This window comes from Aulonocara sp. 'chitande type north' Nkhata Bay, linkage group LG22 (genome assembly GCF_057382095.1).
Source record: "Aulonocara sp. 'chitande type north' Nkhata Bay isolate Kocher_YH1m ecotype deep benthic linkage group LG22, A_spYH_male_GT1.1, whole genome shotgun sequence".
Lineage (NCBI taxonomy): Eukaryota > Metazoa > Chordata > Actinopteri > Cichliformes > Cichlidae > Aulonocara > Aulonocara sp. 'chitande type north' Nkhata Bay.
In genome coordinates this window covers 4,852,783-4,875,961 of record NC_141364.1, presented here as the reverse complement: position 1 = coordinate 4,875,961, position 23,179 = coordinate 4,852,783, and the positions used below count along the sequence as shown (strand labels likewise).

At 39.0% G+C, this 23,179-nt stretch overlaps 2 protein-coding genes across 3 annotated transcripts; one reads left to right on the top strand and one right to left on the bottom strand.

Moving 5' to 3' along the window:
- Nucleotides 1–2,683: 2,683 nt before the first annotated feature.
- On the bottom strand, nt 2,684–22,891 carry LOC147303292 (cdc42 homolog). The gene is made up of 9 exons (XM_086280922.1): nt 22,779–22,891; nt 21,445–21,561; nt 18,222–18,425; nt 17,883–17,952; nt 13,884–13,988; nt 8,977–9,046; nt 6,600–6,709; nt 6,230–6,427; nt 2,684–5,417 (listed from the first exon to the last, which is right to left on the bottom strand). The coding sequence occupies exons 4-9, from the start codon at nt 17,916–17,918 to the stop codon at nt 5,328–5,330; spliced, it is 609 nt and encodes a 202-aa protein (XP_086137048.1). The 5' UTR covers nt 17,919–17,952; nt 18,222–18,425; nt 21,445–21,561; nt 22,779–22,891; the 3' UTR covers nt 2,684–5,327.
- Nucleotides 18,586–20,500, top strand: LOC147303293 (uncharacterized). 2 transcript variants are annotated; one of them, XM_086280926.1, is made up of 5 exons: nt 18,586–18,829; nt 19,551–19,641; nt 19,719–19,853; nt 20,010–20,087; nt 20,269–20,500. In XM_086280926.1, the coding sequence occupies exons 2-5, from the start codon at nt 19,560–19,562 to the stop codon at nt 20,442–20,444; spliced, it is 471 nt and encodes a 156-aa protein (XP_086137052.1). In that variant the 5' UTR covers nt 18,586–18,829; nt 19,551–19,559; the 3' UTR covers nt 20,445–20,500. The 2 variants fall into 2 exon arrangements, with proteins under 2 accessions (XP_086137052.1, XP_086137051.1); XM_086280925.1 differs by lacking the exon at nt 18,586–18,829 and having other exon boundaries at nt 18,983–19,641.
- Nucleotides 22,892–23,179: the final 288 nt, after the last annotated feature.

Sequence of the window (23,179 nt, the reverse complement as noted above, 5' to 3'; positions counted from 1 at the left end):
TATATATATATATATATATATATATGTATGTATATATATATATATATATGTAGTATATGTAGTATATATATATATATATATATATATATGTAGTATATGTAGTATATATATATATATATACTACATATACTACATATATATATATATATATATATATATACTACATATACTGCATATACTACATATATATATATATATATACATACATATATATATGTATGTAGTATATACATTGGGTGAATGTGCAGTAGTAGCAGTGTGGACCAATTTCTGTTCTAGTATATATATATATACTACATATACTACATATATATATATATATATATATACTACATATACTACATATATATATATATATATACATACATATATATATATATATATATATATATATATACATATATATATATATATATATATATATATATATATATATATATATATATATATATATATATATATATATACTACATATATATATATATATATATATATATACTACATATATATATATATATATACTACATATATATATATATATGTAGTATATATATATATATATGTAGTATATATATATATATATATATATATACATATATATATATATATATATATATATATACTACATATATATATATATATATATATATACTACATATATATATATATATACTACATATATATATATATATGTAGTATATATATATATATATGTAGTATATATATATATATATATATATACATATATATATATATATATATATATATATATATATATATATATATATATATATAATGTTTTTCCTCTACCCCCCCCAATGTTTTTGCACATGTCGAGGAGCGTGTCAGGCTACATTTCACTGTGTGTTATACTTGTATAACTATGCATGTGACAAATAAAGAACCTTGACCTTGACCTTGACCTGTATTGTGTGAGAACACAATACACAACCCACTTCGATTGGTTTTGCATGTATGTCCGTTTGTACTGTCTGTCTTTAGTGTCCTGTAGAGTTCAGTCACTGGTCTGTAAGTATCACAACCTGTGTGACACAAAAGAGCAGTTCAGAGCAACCTGAAATCTGTCTGGTTTATGTCTGCAGACTTTCATGCCACGAGTTTCCTGCAGAGAAAAATGTTTTTTTATTTTTTATTTTATCTGTGGTATTTAAACCTACTCACTGTGGGTATGTATTCTTACTTGTAGGCTGTGCCTGTATAGGTCAAGAGGAATTCATGCTTTCCTGAATCACCATCACCCACCACCACGAGCTTTATAGTCTGCATCTGAGAGGTAGGAAAAACAATTTTTAAAAAAGGAGCAAAATTAGGAACAAAATAAACTGTAAAGACAAGTAACAGTAACTGATTTGTGTATAGTTAAACTCACTATCCACATTAACCTTCTTATGGCAGCTGACTCTGGTTTACTTTCTATTCTTATTCTCCTCGATCTGAGTTCTGCTGTCGACACCATTTCTCACTCTGTTCTCCTCAGTAGGCTAGCCTCCATCGGTTTCCCCCATACTCACACTAGCTTGCTTTAAATCATACCTGTCTGATCACACTCAGTTTGTTCGACTCAAATCCTTCACTTCTCAGTCCTTTCCTCTGGTCACTGGCGTGCCCCAGGGATCTGTCCTGGGGCCCCTTCTTTTCATTATCTACCTTCTTCCGCTTGGACACATTTTTCATAAATATAATATACAGTTTCACTGTTATGCTGATGACACCCAGCTTTATCTGTCCACTAAACCTGACTCTGCTCTCCCCCATCCTTCCTCACCCTCTGCTTAGCCGAACTAAATTCATGGTTCTCTTCTAATTTTCTCAAACTCAATAGTAACAAATCCGAGCTCCTCTTGGTCGACTCTAAATCAACATTATTCAGAACCAACAGTTTCTCTGTTACTATCAAAAACTCGCCGGTCTTCGTTTCTTCCTCTGTGAAAAGTTTGGGTGTCATCCTCGACAGTACTTTATCTTTCAATTCACACATTAACAATGTTACTCGGTCTGCATACTTTCAGTTGCCAACATTAATCGTCTCCGTCCTTTTCTCACCCCACATGCCGCTGCCATTCTTGTTACTTCGACGGGTTTGGTTACTGCAACTCTCTTCTTTTTGGTCTTACTCAGAAATCCATCCACGAGCTCCAATACGTCCAGAACTCTGCTGCTCGTATTATCACCAGGACCCCTTCTGTCCACCACATCACTCCTGTCCTGAAGCAACTTCATAGGCTTCCAGTCAAATATCGCATCATTGTTAAAACACTCTTGTACACATTTAAGGTAATTCATGTTCTCTCCCCGCCACATCTGTCTGATCTGGTTCAGATCACCATCCCATCTCAGTCTCAGATATTTTCTTCTCTTTCTCTCTCTGTCTCCTCCCCCCATCTTGCCGCCATGGGGAGCTGGGCATTCAGCTGCTCTGCTCCTTGACTTTGGAGTTCCCGACCTCCTGATTTAAGAAATATAACTTCCTTCTCTCTCTTTAAGTCTTAACTCAAACATCAATTGTACAAAATAGCTTATCCCAAATATCTTCTCCACTCTGCTATTTTACATTTGTTTTATGTCTTATGCCTTTATGATTGTGTAAACTGATTGCTTTTATGTTGCTTTTATTATTCTGCTGTGTACAGTGTCCTTGAGTGTTTTCAAAAGGCGCTTTCAAGTAAAATGTATTATTTTATTTGAAAAAAGTGCAATTCAAACAGGATTTCAAAGTAAAGTTTAACATGAAAGCTTTTAATAGAAAATGTAAACATGATGTTAACAGTGCGTTCTAAAATAAATGTTTCTTTATAAAGGCATAGTAAGATATTAAATCATCAACACTTACTTGAGAAGTGCAAAAGTCAAGTTTCAGGTCTACAGAGCTCCACTGCCTCTTTGTCTGTTTATTAGAGTTTAATCATACTTTGCAAAAAAAAAAAAATGTAAATAAAACAATGCTAAGTGTCAAAGTGTCAGTACAATGCAAGTCTTTATTGCCTGGTTAAAAGATAACCAAAAAGTTAGAGATTAACTGCCCTTCCAGTAATGTGTAATCAAGGTGGAGTTTAGAAACCTTTGTGTGTGGGTTAGTGTGGGACTGCAAACTGCTAGTGTAATTTTTTTATTTTATTTTAACAGAGGGACGTTACAACATGCTTGTGTTAAACATTATTCTCCACATCAACTCTGTAGACAGTTTTATTACAACTCAGTTAATGATGAAGTCTAATTTAAAAACTATATTGGTGGTAATAATAACTGAATTACTTTGCACACTCATCAAGAGCCAGCAAAGCAAAGAGCTCATCATTTACAGGAGCATAAAATTGTACTTATCCATGAAACTGTGGCCACAAAGATGCACAAGTGATGCAGCCAGTCATAAACAACATGGTGCTTTGTATTCAGATAGCGACACGCTGCACCAACATACTCAAGCCAAGTTAAAAGTTACCTGTTAGATGTGCATATCCTACACTGATAATTATAATTTAACTAAAAATGAAGAACGATTAAACAGTATGAAAGTAAAAGTATTTTCAATGCTGAAAAAAAATCTCAAGAAGTCAAGGAAATGCACACATTTGATCTTGATAACTGAAATATTCAAAATTTAAATCTTTACTGACATAATGCTCTTGTCATCTTTTCAGTATGAATGCAAAGCAGACAACAAATAGTTTAGATGCTTTATTAAAAGAGGTATAATCAAAAGACAGGGCATGTGGACAGGTAGGCAGCAATTCAGAGAAAATGAGAGAGGCTTGGTGGAGACTTTGCAGGCACGTGAGTAAAAAAATGTGTCCCAGAAGTTCTTAGTTGGATTCAGCTCTGGAAAATGTCAGAGACAGTCAATGGTATCAATGCCCGTATCCACAATGGTTCTGAGGAGGTCATCTGTATGATCCTCCAAGGATATGCCTCCCAGACCATCGCTGACCACTGCCAAACCATCATGCTGGATGATGCTGCAGTCAGAAAAATGCCTACACTGCATCTCAAGACTCTTTCACATCCATCTGTATGAACCTGATAGACTCTGGTGATGCATGACGTGGGACTGTGAGCACAGGTCCCACTAAAGGATGTCAGACCCTTATTCCAGCAGATGGAGTCTGTTTCTCATAGTGTGCGGCCAGAAACATGCAAATGAGCACTCCGGAGGCCATTCCTTAGGCCTCTGTCAGTGTTCCTCCTGTTATACTCGCTACACTCCAGTGTCCTGATCAGGCGTCCTTATTGTTACAACCCACTTGCTTCCTGCACCTGCTTCCACTGTGGATCACTAGTTACCATTGTAAAGACACACCTTTACTCGTAAATGTCCAAATTGTATTCTTGAGCAAGCAAAACCCACCTCATTAGTCTCTGCTTGTGAAGCGTTTCAGAAACACCAAAGGGCATAGAGAGCACCTAGAGGTCAGCTTGCATCGATATGCCATTCTGGAGAAGTTGTTCTACCTCTCCAACCTGAATGTGTTGGAAGCACCATCTCATGCTACCAGCAGTGACAAGGACATAAACAAAAAGTTGAACTGGAGAAAAAGATCAGATGTAAGGACAGAGCAATGGTTTTTGGTTACTATCTGTAAAACCAGTCTCTTTTTTCCCCTTTTCCTATTTTCCTGTTCCCTCTCCAGTGAACCTCGTGTCACTTTCATTTGCACCAAAGGAAGCAAAAGTAAAGTGCATCAGCGCCCCCCGATCCACTTTACAGCCCAAATGATCCCAAATCACACACTGCTTCTTCGTGTGACAGCTTTGTTAAATAAATAATATGTCATGTGTTGTTGTTCATCTACGGTTGTAATTAAATCATTTTAAAACCTACTAAGGAATAGATGGTTTCCTGCGTGCAGTTTCCTGCTCACATGGTTGTACCTTAAACACAAGCTGCATATGAACAGGTCAATGCAAAGCTGTAGAGGCTGAGAATGATATTAGTTGATAGAAGTTTGTGTCCATTAAAAAAATGAGCGAGTGAATGACACTAATTAATACTGCATAAAAATTACAATGTAAACATAAGTTCAGAAAAACCTAAACTACTGTATATAAAGACTTGCCTGCACTCATTAATAATAAATCTGCATAAATTATTTATATTTGTCCAATATACTTTTGTATTTTTATTTTTAGAGCATTTTCAGCTCTGCTTGCTAAATAAAGAGATATTTATATTGTTTTTGGTCTAACTCGTGTTTAGCATCCTTCCTTTGTTCACATCGAGGCTACTACTCTCTTCCAGGTCAAACCTCCAACTTCTCCAAGAGGAGGAGGATAAGGTCATTTTCCTCTTCTTGTTCTACTTCTTGTGACATCTATAGATGAGTGCAGCACTTCTTGGGTTTGGAACTTGACTTCCCCAGAGCAGCGAGGACGGCCTCTTCAAACACATCCTGCACTCCTATCTGAGAACAAGACAGAAAGGGAAACTCAAAGCTACCAAGAAGAAGAAGAAAAAAACTAAAAAGAAACACCAATAAAAACAACACATAAGAAAAAATATGTATTTAGTTTGAGATGGAACAGCGAGTATAATGAGAATCAAATAAAGAACAAGGCAATTGCAAATTTTCTGTAACCCCTAAATCAGATGGATGACAGTGGAGGAAAAGGGAGTCCTTTTGAGCACGTGTAGCATGCGGGACTTCAGAGGTAGCTGAGAGGTACTATTTGACCTCAAAGGCTGTTTTGGTTGACCCAACTTTGCAACATTATGTGGAAAAGTTTGTCTCCCTTAACAAACCGGGGTCGTGGATCTGTTTTATAAGAAGTGGGTGTGCTCTTAGGTAGGGGATCACACTTACTCCGTGACGGTCTATGCCTGGCACTAGAGAGGAGAGTCAATCTATAGGTTGAAACTCAAATTCATGTTGAACAATATGCTTTGCGTTGTGGTTGTGGAGCAGTGAACCAGCTTAATAAATCTTCTTTATTAAGGGTGCATGCGAGTGTGCAAAACCTGCCTAAATGTTTTGTTGTCTAGGAGAAGGCATTTAGTAATGCTATGGTGGTTGCAACTTTTCTAGAGTATGATTCTTGTGTTTTTCAGATGACATTTGCCTTTAATTCACATTTTTAGAAACAGATCTGCAATAGTGAAACCATGACCAGCACCTGGAAATATCAGTCTTACTTCAGAAACCCTAAAAACCTGCAATATCTAGACACTGATCCATTTAGTAGTTAAAAAACACACATCAGCAGACTTTTCTTGTACCTGTGTAAGAGCTGAGCACTCCATGTATTTGACAGCTTTCAGGTGACGAGCCACTTCCTCGCCGTCCTTGAAGGTCACAACTTGCTCGTATTTCTTGCCCAGCATCTCCAGGGTGTATCTGTCATCTCTCAGATCCACCTTAGTCCCGACCAGCAGGAAGGGGGTCCCCGGACAGTGGTATGCAATCTCTGGCAACCACTGTGAAGACAAAGACAAGGTCACATAGATTAATAATTAATTTATATATTATTATTTTAATCTAAATTACTTTTAAGTACCAAGTACTTATTTATTCTGAAAGTAAAAAGAAAGTAAAAGGCATAAATGTAGATCTTATTAGAAAAAAAATGCATACACCAAGTAGACAAACCTTGTTTGTGACCTCTTGAAAAGATTTGGGTGAAACCACGGAGAAACAGACGAGGAAAACGTCGGTCTGTGGGTAGCTGAGGGGTCGCAATCTGTCATAGTCCTCCTGACCTGAAGGGTGAGACACAAAAAGCCTGATTAAAAGTTAGATTAATGCTATTATCTGAAACATTTAAGTGATTAATGGAAAATAATTTTTTTTAAGTTAGCATGGTGCAACAAAAGGCTGGAAAATTACATTTTTTGAAAAGAAACAGCTGGAGCAATATTTCCAACTGATTGGGTTAATTTGCAACAGATCAGTAACAGGATTTAAAAATATAAAAGGCACATTTAATAGACACAGTTTCTCAGAATGTTCATCAATCTGAAAATTGTGGAACAATTTCAGAACAGTGTTCCTTAATGTGAAAACTGTGGTATCTCGTCATTTACAGTAGAGAGTAGGGATGGGTACCGGTGTCCGGTGCCAAGATGGCACCAGATCTGACATAAATGGTAGTAACCAGACCGAAAAGCAGCGCACATTTCGGTGCTTTATTTCGGTGCTTTTTTCCCCCTGAGCTGTGATACACTTCTAGCCAATCATTTTACGTTTCCCAGGATAGTAGGCGGGGCCAGGTACGTACGTTCAGTTAGAGCAGAGCTACAGATTAAAAATGTCCAAGGCGAAGCGGTCAAAAGTCTGGCTGTACTTCACAGCAAAATATGCAAACTCAGCAGCAACAAGTGCTTTAAGCTGATACTGTGATACTGTCAAAGGAGGTAACACCAAGAATCCGATTAAACAGCTGGCGACGCATAGCGTTTTTTTTTTAAAAGCCGAGAAATGCGCCGTATTTGATAGCTTGCTGCGAGACCTCACACTGTGCACGTTGGGTGGGTTGCCAGTTATCGGACCCGGAGCAACATCCCCCAAAAACCCGAAGAATAGAGTCCTGGCCCCTAGCCCTGCCAGTGTAGCAGAAATGATGAGGATGATGATGGCAGCAGCAGCCGTTCTTCTCTGCGTGAGTAGCTAATTTACGTTGAGTAGGCTAACCACGTTATTACATTAATGCATGTAAGGTGAACTAGCAAACATCATCATAGCTACATGCGGCTGTCTTCTTGTTTGATGGCAGATACTCCCTTCACCCTGGACAAAAAGGCTAAAATGACCAAAGAAAAAGTGGAAAACAGTTAAACATGAGAGGTTTTTGGAAAAAGTTTGTGTTTTTTTCCATTGTTTAAGCACTGCTTCCAGCCAAGAGTGATACCATATATGCCCCATAGCTGCAGAAACATTGTTATCTTTTTACAAAAAAAAAACAAAACAGCTGAACATGAGAGGTTTTTGGACCAATTTTGTGTTCTCCATTCTTTAAGTACCGGTTTGAGCACCGTTTAAGCACCGGCACCGTTTCAAAAGTACCGATTTGGCACCGGTATCGGATAAAACCTAAACGATACCCATCCCTAGTAGAGAGTGTCATCAAATGTTTAATAAAACCTGGAGTAGTCTCTCACCAAAAAGGCTGTTCCAGATTATTCCTCCCCTGTTTATATTCTTTCATCTCTTTTTTGGAAAAAGCCCAGTGATGGAAACACCAACAGGGTTGTCTTTTATGTCTTATTGTTCCCTCCATGAGGGCTTGATCAGTTTAATGTTTGAAGGCGCGTAATGACGTGAAATAAACACTTCGCTCAAATGTCTTGAACCTGTCAGAAAAATACATACTGTGGTAAACTACAAAAAAATGTAATTAAGTGCACTAATGAATGTTGTTAGCATGGAAAACACTAGCCGGTATTCAGGCTGTACACGTGCCCTTTTATAGTTGAAATTATCCTCAAAGTCTGCTTGTAGTAGAAAACAAAAACATACAAACATTTATTTTCACACACAATCCTGAATTCACAGGAATTAGCTTGAATGTCCTTGTAATGCACCAGACACGGTATGAAAAGTGTTTCACTCCACAGCTAGTTAATGCCTCTCTACAGTGCAGAAGTCCAACAACCCACACTGCACGACTGTGTATTAAAAAACAGTACATAAAAAGTGGGAAAATACAGTTTAACAATAAACATTACACTAAAACAAGATTTTAAAGCAAAATTAAATTACCCATCCTACACTTAAATGTATTCACAGTAATTCAACTCAAAATTATTAACAAATATACATTCTGCAAAATGCGAGTGAAGTAAGAGAAACTTACAGACCTTTATCTTATACAAATGTGTTCATTGAAATACATTTTGTGAATGACATTATAATTGCCCCTAAAGGTTTGATCTCCTGCTGCTGCTGCTACTAATATAAATATTACTTAACTGAAATTTTTAGTATTTATTAAACTGAATGTAGATTTTTATTTATTTATTTATTTTACCTGAAGTGTCCCAGAGTTCCAGATTGTACTTCTCACCATTCGTCACTGTAGCAAAGTAGTTATCAAACACCTGGGGGAGACAGAGGGCAAGGAGGACGAGGGTTGGTTAATAAGATCAGTGCCTCAGGTCTGGGCTGTGTGGATATCTCTGGCTGTGTCCCAATTCAGGGTCTGCACGCTTGAAGTACGCGCACTACGTACGGTGCGTACTATAAGTACGAGAAGTGCGGAAGTGAGAGGCTTGTGAAATGGGACGGTATACGCTTCGTCGCGCTGTTCAGGTTGCCTAGCAACCATGATCCTAACCGCGAGACACGTTACATCCAGCTTTGTTTGACAGGAATGAAGGAGAAAAATGTTTTGTTGGTCATTCATTTTTGTCATGACATCACTTTGATTAGTTGAGTATCTGAGGCTGAGACCACGGGACTGTAAACATGATTGTTGGGCTTCATTTCTGTGCTGAACAGTCATTTAAGATTAGTTAGTAAATAACAATTAGTTAATGTTGTTCATGAGACTAAAGTCATCTCACTGTGGTAATGTAAATATAATATGGCCAATATTATAGTATTGTCAGATTATTTTATAAATAAAAGACACCCAGCACGCCCCTGCGGGCGGTTTATCCTTCAAGCTCGGGTCCTCTACCAGAGGCCTGGGAGCTTGAAGGTCCTGCGCAGTATCTTAGCTGTTCCCAGGACTGCGCTCTTCTGGACAGAGATCTCCGATGTTGTTCCCGGGATCTGCTGGAGCCACTCGCCTAGCTTGGGAGTCACCGCACCTAGTGCTCCGATTACCACGGGGACCACCGTCACCTTCACCCTCCACATCCTCTCGATCTCTTCTCTGAGCCCTTGGTATTTCTCCAGCTTCTCGTGTTCCTTCTTCCTGATATTGCTGTCATTCGGAACCGCTACATCGATCACTACGGCCGTCTTCTTCTGTTTGTCTACCACCACTATGTCCGGTTGGTTAGCCACCACCATTTTGTCCGTCTGTATCTGGAAGTCCCACAGGATCTTAGCTCGGTCATTCTCCACCACCCTTGGGGGCGTCTCCCATTTTGACCTCGGGACTTCCAGGTTATACTCGGGACAGGTGTTCCTGTACACTATGCCTTTGACAGTTCACTCTTCGGCCACTGCATCTTATTAGGGAAATTCCACATACATAAATGGGCGATCGTGGCTCAAGAGTTGGGAGTTTGCCTCGTAATCGGAAGGTTGCCGGTTCGAGTCCCGGCTTGGACAGTCTCGGTCGTTGTGTCCTTGGGCAAGACACTTCACCCGTTGCCTACTGGTGGTGGTCAGAGGGCCCGGTGGCGCCAGTGTCCGGCAGCCTCGCCTCTGTCAGTGCGCCCCAGGGTGGCTGTGGCTACAATGTAGCTGCCATCACCAGAATCAGAATCAGAATGGGTTTATTGCCAGATGTTGAGGTTTACAACATTAGGAAATTGCTGCGGTGCTTCAGTGCAGACAATAAGAATTAAAGTGCTATGTAGAAAGAAAGATATGTGCATGAGATATACATGAGATATATACATGAGAATAAGAATTATGAGTGCTACGTAGAAAGATATATACATGAGTGCAGGTGGTGATCAGTGCCAAACATGAAATGATGCAGTGACACAGCGTAGGGTCATGTGTTAGTGGTGGGAACAGTCATGTGGTTATTGTTCATGTGTCCAACAGCAGAGGGGAAGAAACTGTTCTTGTGGCGAGAGGTTCTGGTGTGAATGGACCGGAGCCTCCTGCCTGAGGGGAGCAGGTCAAACAGACTGTGTCCAGGGTGAGAAGGGTCAGCTGAGATCCGGGCTGCACGCCGCAGTGTCCTGGAGGTGTACAGGTCCTGCAGAGATGGGAGTCTGCAGCCAATCACCTTCTCAGCAGAGCGCACAACACGCTGCAGTCTCTGTTTGTCCCTGATAGTGGCTCCAGCGTACCACACGGTGATGGAGGAGGTGAGGATGGACTCGATGATTGCAGTGTAGAACTGCATCATCGTCCGTGTTGGCAGGTTGAATTTCTTCAGCTGCCTCAGGAAGTACATCCTCTGCTGGGCTTTCTTGATGACGGAGGTGATGGTGGGCTCCCACTTCAGGTCCTGGGTGATGGTGGTACCCAGGAAGCGGAATGAGTCCACAGAGGTGATGGGGGTGTCAGTCAGGATGATGGGGGGGAGTGGGGCTGTGTGAATTCACCAGTGTGTGAATTAGGGCTGCTCAATTAATCGAATTTTAATCACGATTACGATCTGGGCTTTCAACGATCATTAAAAATGACTGAGCCGATTATTAGCCCCTCCTTCATTTATCCGCGACACATTAAAGGCGGGTCCGGGAAAATATTGTCGGGCATAAACCGGTCCGTGGCGCAAAAAAGGTTGGAGACCGCTGATTAAGAGGACCCGAGGGAAGCTCGGAAAGCTAAGCAGAAGTTATTTGGAGAGGAGAGTGACTGCTGTTGGTTGAAAAGAGAGGTAAAAAAAAAAAAAAAACTTCAGTGGTGTTGCACACTATTTTATATTATTTTTTAAAGTCATTGTTAACCCTTTAAAGCCGTCAGAGCAGCATGCTCCGTTTTGTGTAACTATTTTTAAATCCCTGTAGAACCTGAACCGTGTAAGCTAGCGCAATAATTTGTTTGCATATGAAACCGGAGGAGTTGTACTTACAACTTATGCCATCAGCTTGTCCTCGGTCACGGTTTCCTTCCACATAAATTGCATAAAAAGCGCTTGCAGGAACAAAAACATAATATTCCAGAAACACGCTTCGCCGATCCGATCAGCTGTTCGTAACACTTCCCACATTGAAAAAGTGGTCAGCGCGAACTATCACATGTCCGCCATTTCCTGGCCGAAACCGGAAGTGATGTCATTTTTGCGGAAATGTAGTTTTTTTTACTTGTAGGCCTTAAAAACCTATACTGGTCATGTTTGACTTTTCTGAATAGTTTCTGTGATGCTTAGAACTCGAATTGCACTGCTGGAAATAGTTTATTTTGATGCACATGCTGTTTTCTTTGCAAATTTGCATCATAGGATTGTTTTTTTGTTTTTCCTGCAGTATATAAAAATTGGTGTATCTCCAAAATAAAACTATGAAGACACTCAAAATAAGTTTCCTGTTATTGTAAACTATTTTTTGCAACTTTTTTGTATTTAAAGTTTTGAGGGATAAGCCTCTTAAATTTCTCCAAGTAGAAATATATGTAAAAACAAAAACGATTTTCAATTTTTTTGTAGTATATTGCACTTTTTTGCAATTAATGTAGTTACTATGGACTTAATGTATACATATTATTAAAATATGGGCTATAACAGTTATATAGCAACTTGAAATGCTCCCACAAATGGCACTACAGCATGTAAAAATATAATATAAGCTCTGGCGGACTTGGTGCTATAGTAGGTCTTAAAGGGTTAAATAAATATCGTCAAATAATCGAGATCTCAATTTCAGTGAAAATAATCGTGATTATCATTTTTGCCATAATCGAGCAGCCCTAGTGTGAATGTGTGTGTGAATGGGTGGATGACTGGATATGTAAAGGGCCTTGGGGTCCTTAGGGACAAGTAAAAGCGCTATATAAATACAGGCCATAAATGTAAATTTCAAAACTCAACCCCATCATTTAATTTGGTTTTGATTGAAATTGAATATTACTTAAACTCTCTTAAATTAACTTCCAATAAAAAAGGTTTATCATTGATTGAAATTCATTCAGAAATGTTTAACGAATGAGCTGTCACAACTTTCAAGTACAAAGTTGTTATGAAGTCTGTCACATCGCCCCCCCCCCCCCTTTTTCTTTTTTTCTTTTTTCATCCTTTATTTATTCATCCTTCTTATTTCATTGTGCTGTATATTGTTACTCTTATTTGCCTTGTATGTCTACTGTACAAACTGAACTGGAATGACTGACTGTTCGCTTTATAAGTTCAATAAAGTTTGGAAAAAAAAACCTCTTCGGCCGCTCCCTTCTGCCGTATTTTGCGGCAAAATTATCCACACCCACCACCGCGCTATGAATTGTGGGATATATGGGACCACGAAGCGTGCACCGGACCACGCTTGATATTTGGGGAAATCGACGGCGCATTTGGAGTATGCATTTGAAGCACACTTCGAATTAGTATTTAGTATTTAGTATTTATTTATTTATTGTCATTGTCAAGAACAATGAAATTGCGTTTGGGGCTTCCATACAACCCAAAAAAAAAAAAAAAATTGGGACAGCCGTCGTCGCGTGGCGGTGACGTAACCGCACTTAAAATGCGTACTTCAAGCGTGCAGACCCTGAATTGGGACACAGCCTCTGTCTGCCTCTGGCTCCTGGGGGCTGTTATTGTGGATTCCCACCTCCGTTTTCAAGTACATTTCATGACAAAGACACAGGCCCTCTCTCTCACTCTGTCTCTCTCTCTCTCCTCACACACGCACACTTTCATTTCAGGCGCTGTGTGTTTTTCTTTTCTTACAGGTGCAGCAGTTGGTGATACAGTGCGCATTTCTTTTGTTCTTTTATTATATTTTCACCTATTGTCACCCCTCTTCCCTTTTTCCTGCCTGTCCTGCCTTACACATTCTCAAACTGTAACACATATAATGTAATAACTGAAATAACAGGAATTGTAATGAATAAGTAAAAAGATAAAATAAATACCTGAACAAAAGAAGCCTATGAATAATTTATAGAGCCAATCTTGGAAAAGAAAAATTTGTTTGCACAACAGAACATTCGGATCATAACTTTGATTGCAAAGCTGTCACACAGGAGAGGATTAAAAAAAAAAAAACAATTATTCAAAAAATAAAATAAGATCTTGAGAAACATTGCAGGTTGTTGACATGGACTGAATAAACTGATAAAACTGGGATTTATTAGCACACTACTCACTGTGGGGATGTACTCAGAGGGATACTCTTTGGTTACGTATGTGATGAGCATGCAGGTCTTTCCCACTGCACCGTCACCCACCACCACACACTTTATTCCCTTATCCTGAGAGAAAGAAAAAGAATTAAGGGAGGAAAAGAAGAAATGTTGGGAAGCAAATGAACTGTGTCAGGTAAAGCAGTTTCACCCCAGTTCTTTTTATTCCTCAGGCCTCCAGTAGTCATTTCACAAAACCTTAACAATACAATACAACTTTATTTGTATAGGACATTTAAAAACCAAAGTGCTTTACAGTAAAAACAGGAAAATTAAGACATGATTAAATAAAAGACTATTAACAAAGTACCACATATGTCATCAGGTTGAGGGCACAATTATACAGGAATAAAAGGGAATAGAAGAACAAAGTTACTAAGAACAGATATAGCCAAAAGATAAAGTACATAGATAAAAAAATTGAACCAAATATAAAACAGGGATGCTAACTAGATGGAAAAGCTATGTTGAATAAATGAGTTTTTAAACGGGATTTAAAAGATAAAACGGAGTCTGACGCACAGATAGCGAAAGGAAGGTTGTTCCACAGATTTGGTGCAACCAGGGCAAAAGCACGGTCACCCCTAGATTTAAGTCTAGATCTAGGCTGAGCCAGGAGTAATTGGGCTGAAGACCCGAGGGCTCGTCCAGGGACATCTAGACTAAGGAGATCGATAAGATAACGAGGGGCTAAATCATTTATAATTTTAAAGGTGAGCAACAATATTTTAAATTCAATACAATATTTTATGGGTAACAAATGCAACTCAATAAGAACAGGGGTGATAGAGGCATGCTTTCTAGTGCCAGTCAGGAGGCGAGCGGCAGCATCCTGGACAAGCTGAAGTCTGTGAAGGAGAGCGGAGTGAAGACCAAAGTAGAGGGAATTACAGTAATCCAATCTAGAAGTCACAAAAGCATGAATGAGCTTTTCAAGATCTTTATGAGGGACATAGTGCTTAGCCTTAGCAATAAGGCGCAGTTGGTAAAAGCTAGATTTGATTACTGAAGACACTTGTTTGTTAAATTTAAAAGAGCTATCCAGCAGGATAGCACCTGAACGTGCTTCAACAACGTGGCCTGCGGCGAATCCTGAGAATTTCCTACCAGGACCGAATAACAAATGAGGAGGTCCTACGAAGAGCAGGCACCCGCCCATAGCCGATGTTGTTGCAGAAAGGGGCTTCCGCTTTGCGGGCCATATTTTACGCCTACCCCCTCATCGCCCAGCTAAGATTGCCATGACATGGCGTCCACACACTGGCAAGCGAAAGCAAGGCCGACCAAAGACCACATGGCGTCAAGCATTCATGGACGATCTGAGAACTGTCGACATTGCCTGGGACGAAGCTGAAGCAGTTGCTGCTGACCAACATCGATGGAGATCACTAGCTGCCCGATGCGCCGCTGCATCGGGCAGCTAGTGATCTAATCCAGCAGGACACCTAGGTCACTAACTGAGTCAGAGAAAGACGTGGCAAAGGAACCAAAGGTATGAGCTAATAGGCCCCAAGGGATATGGTTGCCAAACACCACAATCTCCGTTTTCTTTTCATTCAGGATAAGGGAATTGTCTGAAAGCCATGCTCTGACTTCTCTCATGCACTCGAGGAAGCAGTGTCATCATTAGTGGTGCAACGGATCAAAAGTCTCACGGTTTGGATCGGAACATGTTTTTTTTGTCACGGATCGGATCAATTTTCGGATCAGCAGAAAAAAAGAAGAAGACAAAAATTTAACTCGCCGTTTACTTATTTAAGTATTTTTTGCCTATTAAAAAACATTCAACTCAAGACTCATTCCACGCAATTATATAAAAACAAATTAATATGCAATATAGGGCAGTACAGGGCTTTCCATCTCCCACTCCGCTGTGATATAATGAGCGGTCACGGTCACGTAGCTTTCCGTTGCCCTGGAGGTCCACCCATTTGTAGTTAGGGCAACAGATGCCTGGGACATGCGACGGGATATCATAGCGTGGCTCAAGCACGTTCATCGTAGTTTAAACTGGTACTGTCAGCGTAAATCTCGTTAAAATGACGTTAATGCCATAACTGCATTAACGCGGAAAATCTCCGTTAACTAGTTACCGCGGATCGCCCCATGCATGGGGCTGCACGGCGTCAATGCGTCAACTAATGCGTTGACTGGTTTAAACACCTTGTTTTGCACAACAGAATACGGCCTCCCGTCTGCAGCTAAACACTCCGATAGCTTCTGAAATAGCTTTAGCCCGGTCAGATTGGGCAGCAAAGGGCTGCTTAAATACCGCAAACTCCTCTGATCCTCCACTTGGACCGCTAGCGCTGACCATAGCTATCGCTTGACAGACTGACCACGCGCACCATACACATACTTTTTTCTTCTTTTTCGAATCTTCGGATCACGTGCGTGCCGAACCGTGGAGTGGGATCGGTTCGGATTATGGATCAACTGTGCTCCATTGCACCACTAGTCGTCATCATCTAATTGAAAATATATCATTGGCATAGAGGTGATAAGAAATGTTATATTTTTCAAAGATTAAGCCTAGGGGGAGCATACAGTATGTAATGCCGTTAAGTATTTAAAATACAAAATACAGTGGAACCCCGACTTACGAATACCCCATTTAACGAAAAATTCAAGTTACGAAGGCGCTGAACGGCAATATTTCTGCCCGTGTAACGAAATCCGCTGGCTCTGATTGGCTGAGCCTACAATGCCCACAATGCCTTCCGAATCATGTGACAACCCCTTGGCTTTCGTAATTGCGCTGCGCTGTTCCACTTGAACGACGTATTGTTGTTCTAATTAGTAATTAGCCTATAGCCCATCGTTCAGCATCGCCTCACTCAAAAGGCGCGATGGGTGCTTCGACTTACGAAAGACCCTCGGGAACGAATTAATTTCGTAAGTGGGGGTTCTACTGTATGAGTAACTGTATTCCGTTACAGTTACCATTCAAAAAGTTGGAATTCAGAATGCAGTTACTTTGTTGAAATAAAGGGATTACACGGCGGTCTTTTCCCGTTTCATATGTTCGGCTATGCCCTCTCTAATTTTGGTCATTCCACGTCGGTGGAAACCCAAACAAAACGCGCATTAAAAGGCTCTAATGTCTGTGTCTCAATCTCGCGTCTCATAATGATGTGAAGAAATATTTTTAAAAATGATTTAATATGAAGGCAACAGGCAGAGTGTTACAGGCATCGCCCTAATGCATGTAGCCTCATGGGCAGTGTAGTCCGTGCTGCAGGGAGAATGGACCGTCATACCCGTTATGTGTCTGTGAGCGAGGGAGAAAAAGGAGAGTGGAAAAGTACGAGCTGTCACTGAGCAGAAACGGGAGCTGGAAGCATGTAAATATAATAATAACCACTGCAGCCAAAAAGAGTGCCTGACGAGCCCAGCTGTAAGTAAGCTGTTAAGACTCGACTGTACACCGTGTTCGTGTTTTCCTCTGAAACAATAAGCTCCGTTGGAGCAGCCTTTCAACGCCTCTCTCTGTCTCTCGCTAGCAAAGTTGACCCAGACAACAAAGTAAAGCTATTTTTCGGCTACAAGCCCGACACGGAACCCGAAGTATTAGCCAGAGGTCCCTTTACTACGGTTGGGAGGCATGTATTCTGTAATCTGTAGTGGGATACATTTTAAAAGTAACCTTTCCAATATTATGTGTGAGAGACAATAATGCTTATGCTAGGCCTTCAAAAGGCTGAAGTTTAGCCAGGAAAGACCCTGACATGCAGTGCATGACACCAGAGTTCTTGTTCTCAATAAATGCAGCGGAATTTATCGAGGAGTTTAAGATGATGTCATCCTGCCCTTTGCACCTAACAGCAACAACTCTTCTGGGAAGGCTGAGTGTGTTTATGGGAATCTTTGATCTGCATATAACCTTAAAATTAAAGACTTTAATAAGTGAATATGTACAGAAAAATCTTAGTTTAACATTGGTTTAAGTGAATTCAGTCCTACACTTTGTGATGTCATGCCCCCACCACCTCTGGGCATAAGCTGGAAACTCTCAGACTGACACCGGCTTCATCTACAAAAGAAAACACAAAACATCCATAAAATGTGAGCAAAGCTTAATTAAAACAGATGAACAGAGCACACTGTGTTTAGAGACACACAGACTATATTAAAAAGTGTTTAGATACTAATATAACTTATAATGTCTATTACAAGTCATTACTAGTCATACTATTAATGACTATGTAATGACTGATAGTCTGCACATCACTGGATACACTATACTATGTTCTAAAAATACGTTTTGCACAATTCAAATATAGAAAATAATCGAATGCTTACCTGCTTACTCCCAGAGAAGATGTGTGGGGCGCAGTGTAGCACAGGATCTCCTCCCGATCAGTCACGAATCACTTTTCAGTATCATCAGGTCTGATGTTTTACTCAGCACTGAGATTTATTTTCACCATGATTCAAATGCTGTCTACGAAGTCATCTCACTGTGCGCGGTCCGTCAGGTGCATCCAGTCGATCCTGTTCAGCGATCTGCGGCAGGGAAATGATTTTCATGATATGGCTCATGTTTAAAAGCAAAACCATTTCAGTTCAATCCCAAGTGAGTCAAACCAAAAACGCTACAAAATAATAATGTATATTTTATGTTACTGGTTTATTTACTTACTTTTTGTTTTCTTTAGGAGTACACAGCAAATCACTGGAGTTAAATATTCTGGAGTTAGGCATAAAAGTGCGCAAGAGTTACATTCCGGGAGTTTATTTTTCACCTTATACTACAGTCAGTGTTGGGGAGTACTCTAAAGCGGTGTAATATTTAGGTGTTCATTCACTGGGTGCTAAGGAGTCTAATTCAACACATTGCTGGTGTTGTTTGTCTGTCGACCGTTACAGCGCCTATCTGTGTTTCTTTCTTGGACTCCGACATGTAGGAGGTAAAAATACTTTATTTACTTTGGAATTTTCTGTGAGTGTAGTGATGTTATTATATATATATATATATATATATATATATATATATATATATATATATATATATATATATATATATATATATATATATATATTCAGTTACATGGATGCACAAGTAAAATATAAAGTTAACTAACTAGCACTACATGTGTTTTCTGTATGTTATGCTGATTTGGAGATAGCAGCTAGGCTAATGCTAGTCAAAAGTTAGCTAACTTACTTATCTTACTGTATTTTAAGATACACATTTCACGTTGTCAATGAAAACGTTTATTTCTATTTCTTAATTTTAACACCAACGTTTAATTTAACGTTAGCTAACTACAGTAATATTCTGTTTAGACTCATGGTAATGGCCGTATTTAACCAAAGAGAGGTGCAGCCTGCACTGATGAGATGTTGAGGTACCATTAACATCAGTTAGTTAGTCCTGCTGCACACTGAGACATGCACACAACCCTGTCTCCAGAACTGTAAAGACAAGGACACAGCAAACATGCAGTCACATTGTCTGCTAAACCAGCCTAGCTAAATAGATTTTAAGCAATATTTAGTGTGGACAGGCTAACTCAATGTAAGACAGTGTTCGTTGATTAAGTTATACACAGTTTACATAGAGTTACCATAAACAACCTCTTCTTCTTGTGTTGTGTTTCATAGTAGTAAAGGTATTTTTTTCCGTAGGTGGCCAAGATGTTGATAAAAGTAAAACACAGAGAGACAAAGAAATATGCAAAATTGGAAGAAGTCAGCTTCACAGATTTTGTGAGAGCAGGTAAGTTATGGTTTGTACTAAGTCATTAAAGAAGAAATGATAATGTTGTTATTAACTAAGTGATGATTTTACTTCAGTGCAGCAGAAGTTTCTCATACCAGAAAATGCAGCACTGAAAGTCACGGATGAGCAGGGTATAGAGGTGGATGAGGATATCTTTCCTGAACTTGCAGCAGTCAAAGAGGTGTGTTTTGTCATCTATACAGCTGAAGGTAAGTAAATATATGCTCTGATAGATTTTGAAGGATTTGATTTGTACAGTTACTCTTAAATAAACATTTTTAATTTGTCTAATATCCTGTGGTAACAATCACAAAATGCTGTTTTCATGGCTCAACAGTAAGTTGGATTTATCACATGCATTTCAGACATCCTGGAAACACAATCATCCAAGAAGCTGCGTGACTGCTCACACCTAACACACTATGTGACACTCACACCTTGTGGTATGTAAATTGTATATTACCATAATAAAATACAAGATAACCATCTGTTCTCCTGGGAGAAAGTATAATTTAATCAAACCGTGCAATTTACTGGCCCTGTGTGCATAAATGGTATCTTTGTTGTGTTGTGTTTTTGATTGTATATACCTTGTATTCTAATATTTTTATTTGTCACCCTCAGATTTGACTGTCCTGAAGCAACATGTGGAAGAGCCCTCCTCTCCAAGTCTAACAGATACATTGTCTGTCTCAACCACCAGCAGTCAGAGCAGTGACACAAGTGATGCCGGACTTCAAATGGTTCAGCCTCTATTGGACAGCATACATGAAAGAAATGTAGATACAGTACTTAATTGACTTATACTTGACTCTTTAGTTGCCATTACTTGAAAAAGCTTAACCACGAAGATAAAACAGATTAGAGAAAAATAATTTAATATAGTATTTCATGTAGTTTGCTCTGCAACTGTAGTGTGTAATAAGACTTGCTCTCTCTCTCTCGCTCTCTCTCTGTTTTTGTTATGCATGTTAACCATGAAACGTGTTTCCATGATCAGTGTCCTGCTTTTCAGGTAAATGAAACCATTTTTAAGAAGATACTGGTCCTAGAAAGGGAGAAAGTAAGACATTTCAAATGTTTTGATGCCCAAATGTCATATGGGTGTGATTCACAATTTTATGTTCTGTGAGAGAGTTACATTACTTAATTTGTTGGCTTGATGGAGACTTTACAGAGTCTTCCTCACGTTAACACTGCATTACAAGAAGTGCTTATTCTGTAGTCATTTTTTTCCTTTAATTCTGTTTTTTTTTTCTTTTCGCCCAATGTTAGGCCTTTCTGACCTCAACTGTTTAGCTGCCAATAATGGTGGATATTATGCTATTACAGTACTGTTACACAGAATGTATGTTAATCCATGCAGCATTCATATTTGAATATGTTATTTTTGATAAATAAAATCCATACATTCATAATAATCACTATTGTGTTTTTGTAGTAATTTGCACCAAAAACCTAAAACTTTTTTCAATTGATGAGTAACACTACAAAAGAGTTAATATCAAACTTAACTCTAGTTATGAGTTAAATTTTACTCTATATGGTAGTAGAAATTTCACTCCGTGAGAGTTTCGTTTTAACTCCTATAAAGAGTTGAAAAATCAACTCCCGGAAAAGAGTTACTCTAACTCTGCACTAGAGTTCATTCGATGGTCACGCATGTACACTCAAATGTAGTTAATCTGAACTCCCTGAGAGTTTATTCCAAAGACCAGAATTTGCTGTGTAGTAGTATATCCACAATGTCAGTTTTTCAGTGTAAACTGCAGATTACGTGTCTGAGAGCGTCTACCTTACCTGGAGGGCTGGTGATATTGTGTTGCATTTAGTTGCTTCCAGTAAAATTCAACTCCTCACCAGTTGCAGAACATGTGACTGTGACTTTCGGCATTTGACAGCTGGGATAGGCTGATCCTGATTTGGATAAGTAGAAGAAAAATGATGAATCTCTATATATAATAATATACATAATCTAATCTATTAATTCTTACCCATTTTCTGAGTTAAAAGCCCTCTATAGAATAATTCCTGCAGTGATTAATGTTTCAGCTGGTAACGCGTTGTTGAACCGATGATTTCTTAAACAACCATGTCTAAGGCAGGATCTTTTTTTGAGTAACCAGCTCTTGAGCTCTAAGAGACCTCACTGCTGTCTAATACTAAAATACTGAAAAAATTAGATGGGACTTAATGACACCAGTGACCAATATATATATATATATATATTTTTAGTTTGCTCCCTTATTCCATTAATTTTTTGTTTGAATGGCATAAAAAGGTGAATAAATAACAAAAAAGGTAACTACAAAGCTGAATAATTCCCATGTTAATGACTTTCTTCAGTTTTTGTGTGTGTGAACAACATAAAACCACTAAAAACATTTTCAGCTTTTTTACGGTATCAGAAAAAAAACTTGAACTTTGATCAACCTACAGCTGACACAAATCCAGTGTTTCAGCTGATTTGTAGAAATCAACATTAAACTATCAGGTTTTAATTTAAGACAAATCTTCATCAACAAAGGTGTGAAAGCTGCTGAGAAACACGGCTTCTTTATGACAGTGTTCATACAAAAAGATAGCTGCACCCAGGGCTGGACTGGGACAGAAAATCGGCCCGGGCATTTTGACTAGAGACCGGCACACCAGGTATTATGGGAAAAGCCATAAAGCCTTTGAATGAAAACAAACTGTTGTGACAGTGATGTACACTGTCACTGTCAGTAAAACAGCCTGCTTACGGGAAAGTAACAGTAATCAAATTACTTGTTTGCAATAGTTATCCCTTACATTACTTGTTACTTGAAAAAGTAATGGGGTTAGTGCCCGTTTGTGGCCTACAGCAAGCAGAAGAAGCTCTGGACCCAGATCAGTTTGTCATATCCTCCTGAGAGACCCGGCTTTTTCATCTATGTCCTTTCTAATGAACATTAATTTGGTCTATATCTATTGACTTATTTAAGCGACACTACTAAGTCCTGATGCGCTCAATAAAACACAAGATATCTCATGATATCTCGTGTATTGGTGGACTCTTTTAGCTCCAAACAGGCAGGAAATCACAACAGTTAAACAGAAAATATGTTCTTCCTTGGTTCTCAGGAAGATATTTTATTCAATTTTTCTCTCACTTTGATGTGTATTTGTGGAGTTCCATCTTCCTGTAATGTGAAGGCAGCAAACATCAATGGCCTGGTGACCGCAGCTCTTGCCAGCCACCTTTGCAATGGAGGCCAGAACATGGTCCATTAAGACTCTGTACTAAACCCACAAACAGAACTGATTGCATACTCTCTCTATTTATCGCATTAACAAATGACAAAACCCCAATCAGCTGATTTCTCATGTGCAACTTTAGTCCATTTACTGAAGCCGCACAACTTTCAGTCTGTCATTATGATTATTTTCTGACTTACAAAGCCTTGGAGTAAATAGAGATGGGTATAGAATTAGATTTTTATGTTCCCCGAGAAACTTCTGAAAAAGTGTTCTAACAAATAAATAACAAAACACAACATTAAATAAGAGGTCA

Coding starts and splice junctions, on each gene's coding strand:
- LOC147303292 (XM_086280922.1), bottom strand. CDS start 17,918: ATGCCCAGAGGTGGTGGGGGCATGACATCACAAAGT. Junction 13,989..17,882: donor GGGGCATGACATCACAAAGT/GTAGGACTGAAT, acceptor TCTTTCTCTCAG/GATAAGGGAATAAAGTGTGT. Junction 5,418..6,229: donor AGTGCTCAGCTCTTACACAG/GTACAAGAAAAG, acceptor TCTTGTTCTCAG/ATAGGAGTGCAGGATGTGTT.
- LOC147303293 (XM_086280926.1), top strand. CDS start 19,560: ATGTTGATAAAAGTAAAACACAGAGAGACAAAGAAATATGCAAAATTG. Junction 19,642..19,718: donor CACAGATTTTGTGAGAGCAG/GTAAGTTATGGT, acceptor ATTTTACTTCAG/TGCAGCAGAAGTTTCTCATA. Junction 20,088..20,268: donor TGTGACACTCACACCTTGTG/GTATGTAAATTG, acceptor TGTCACCCTCAG/ATTTGACTGTCCTGAAGCAA.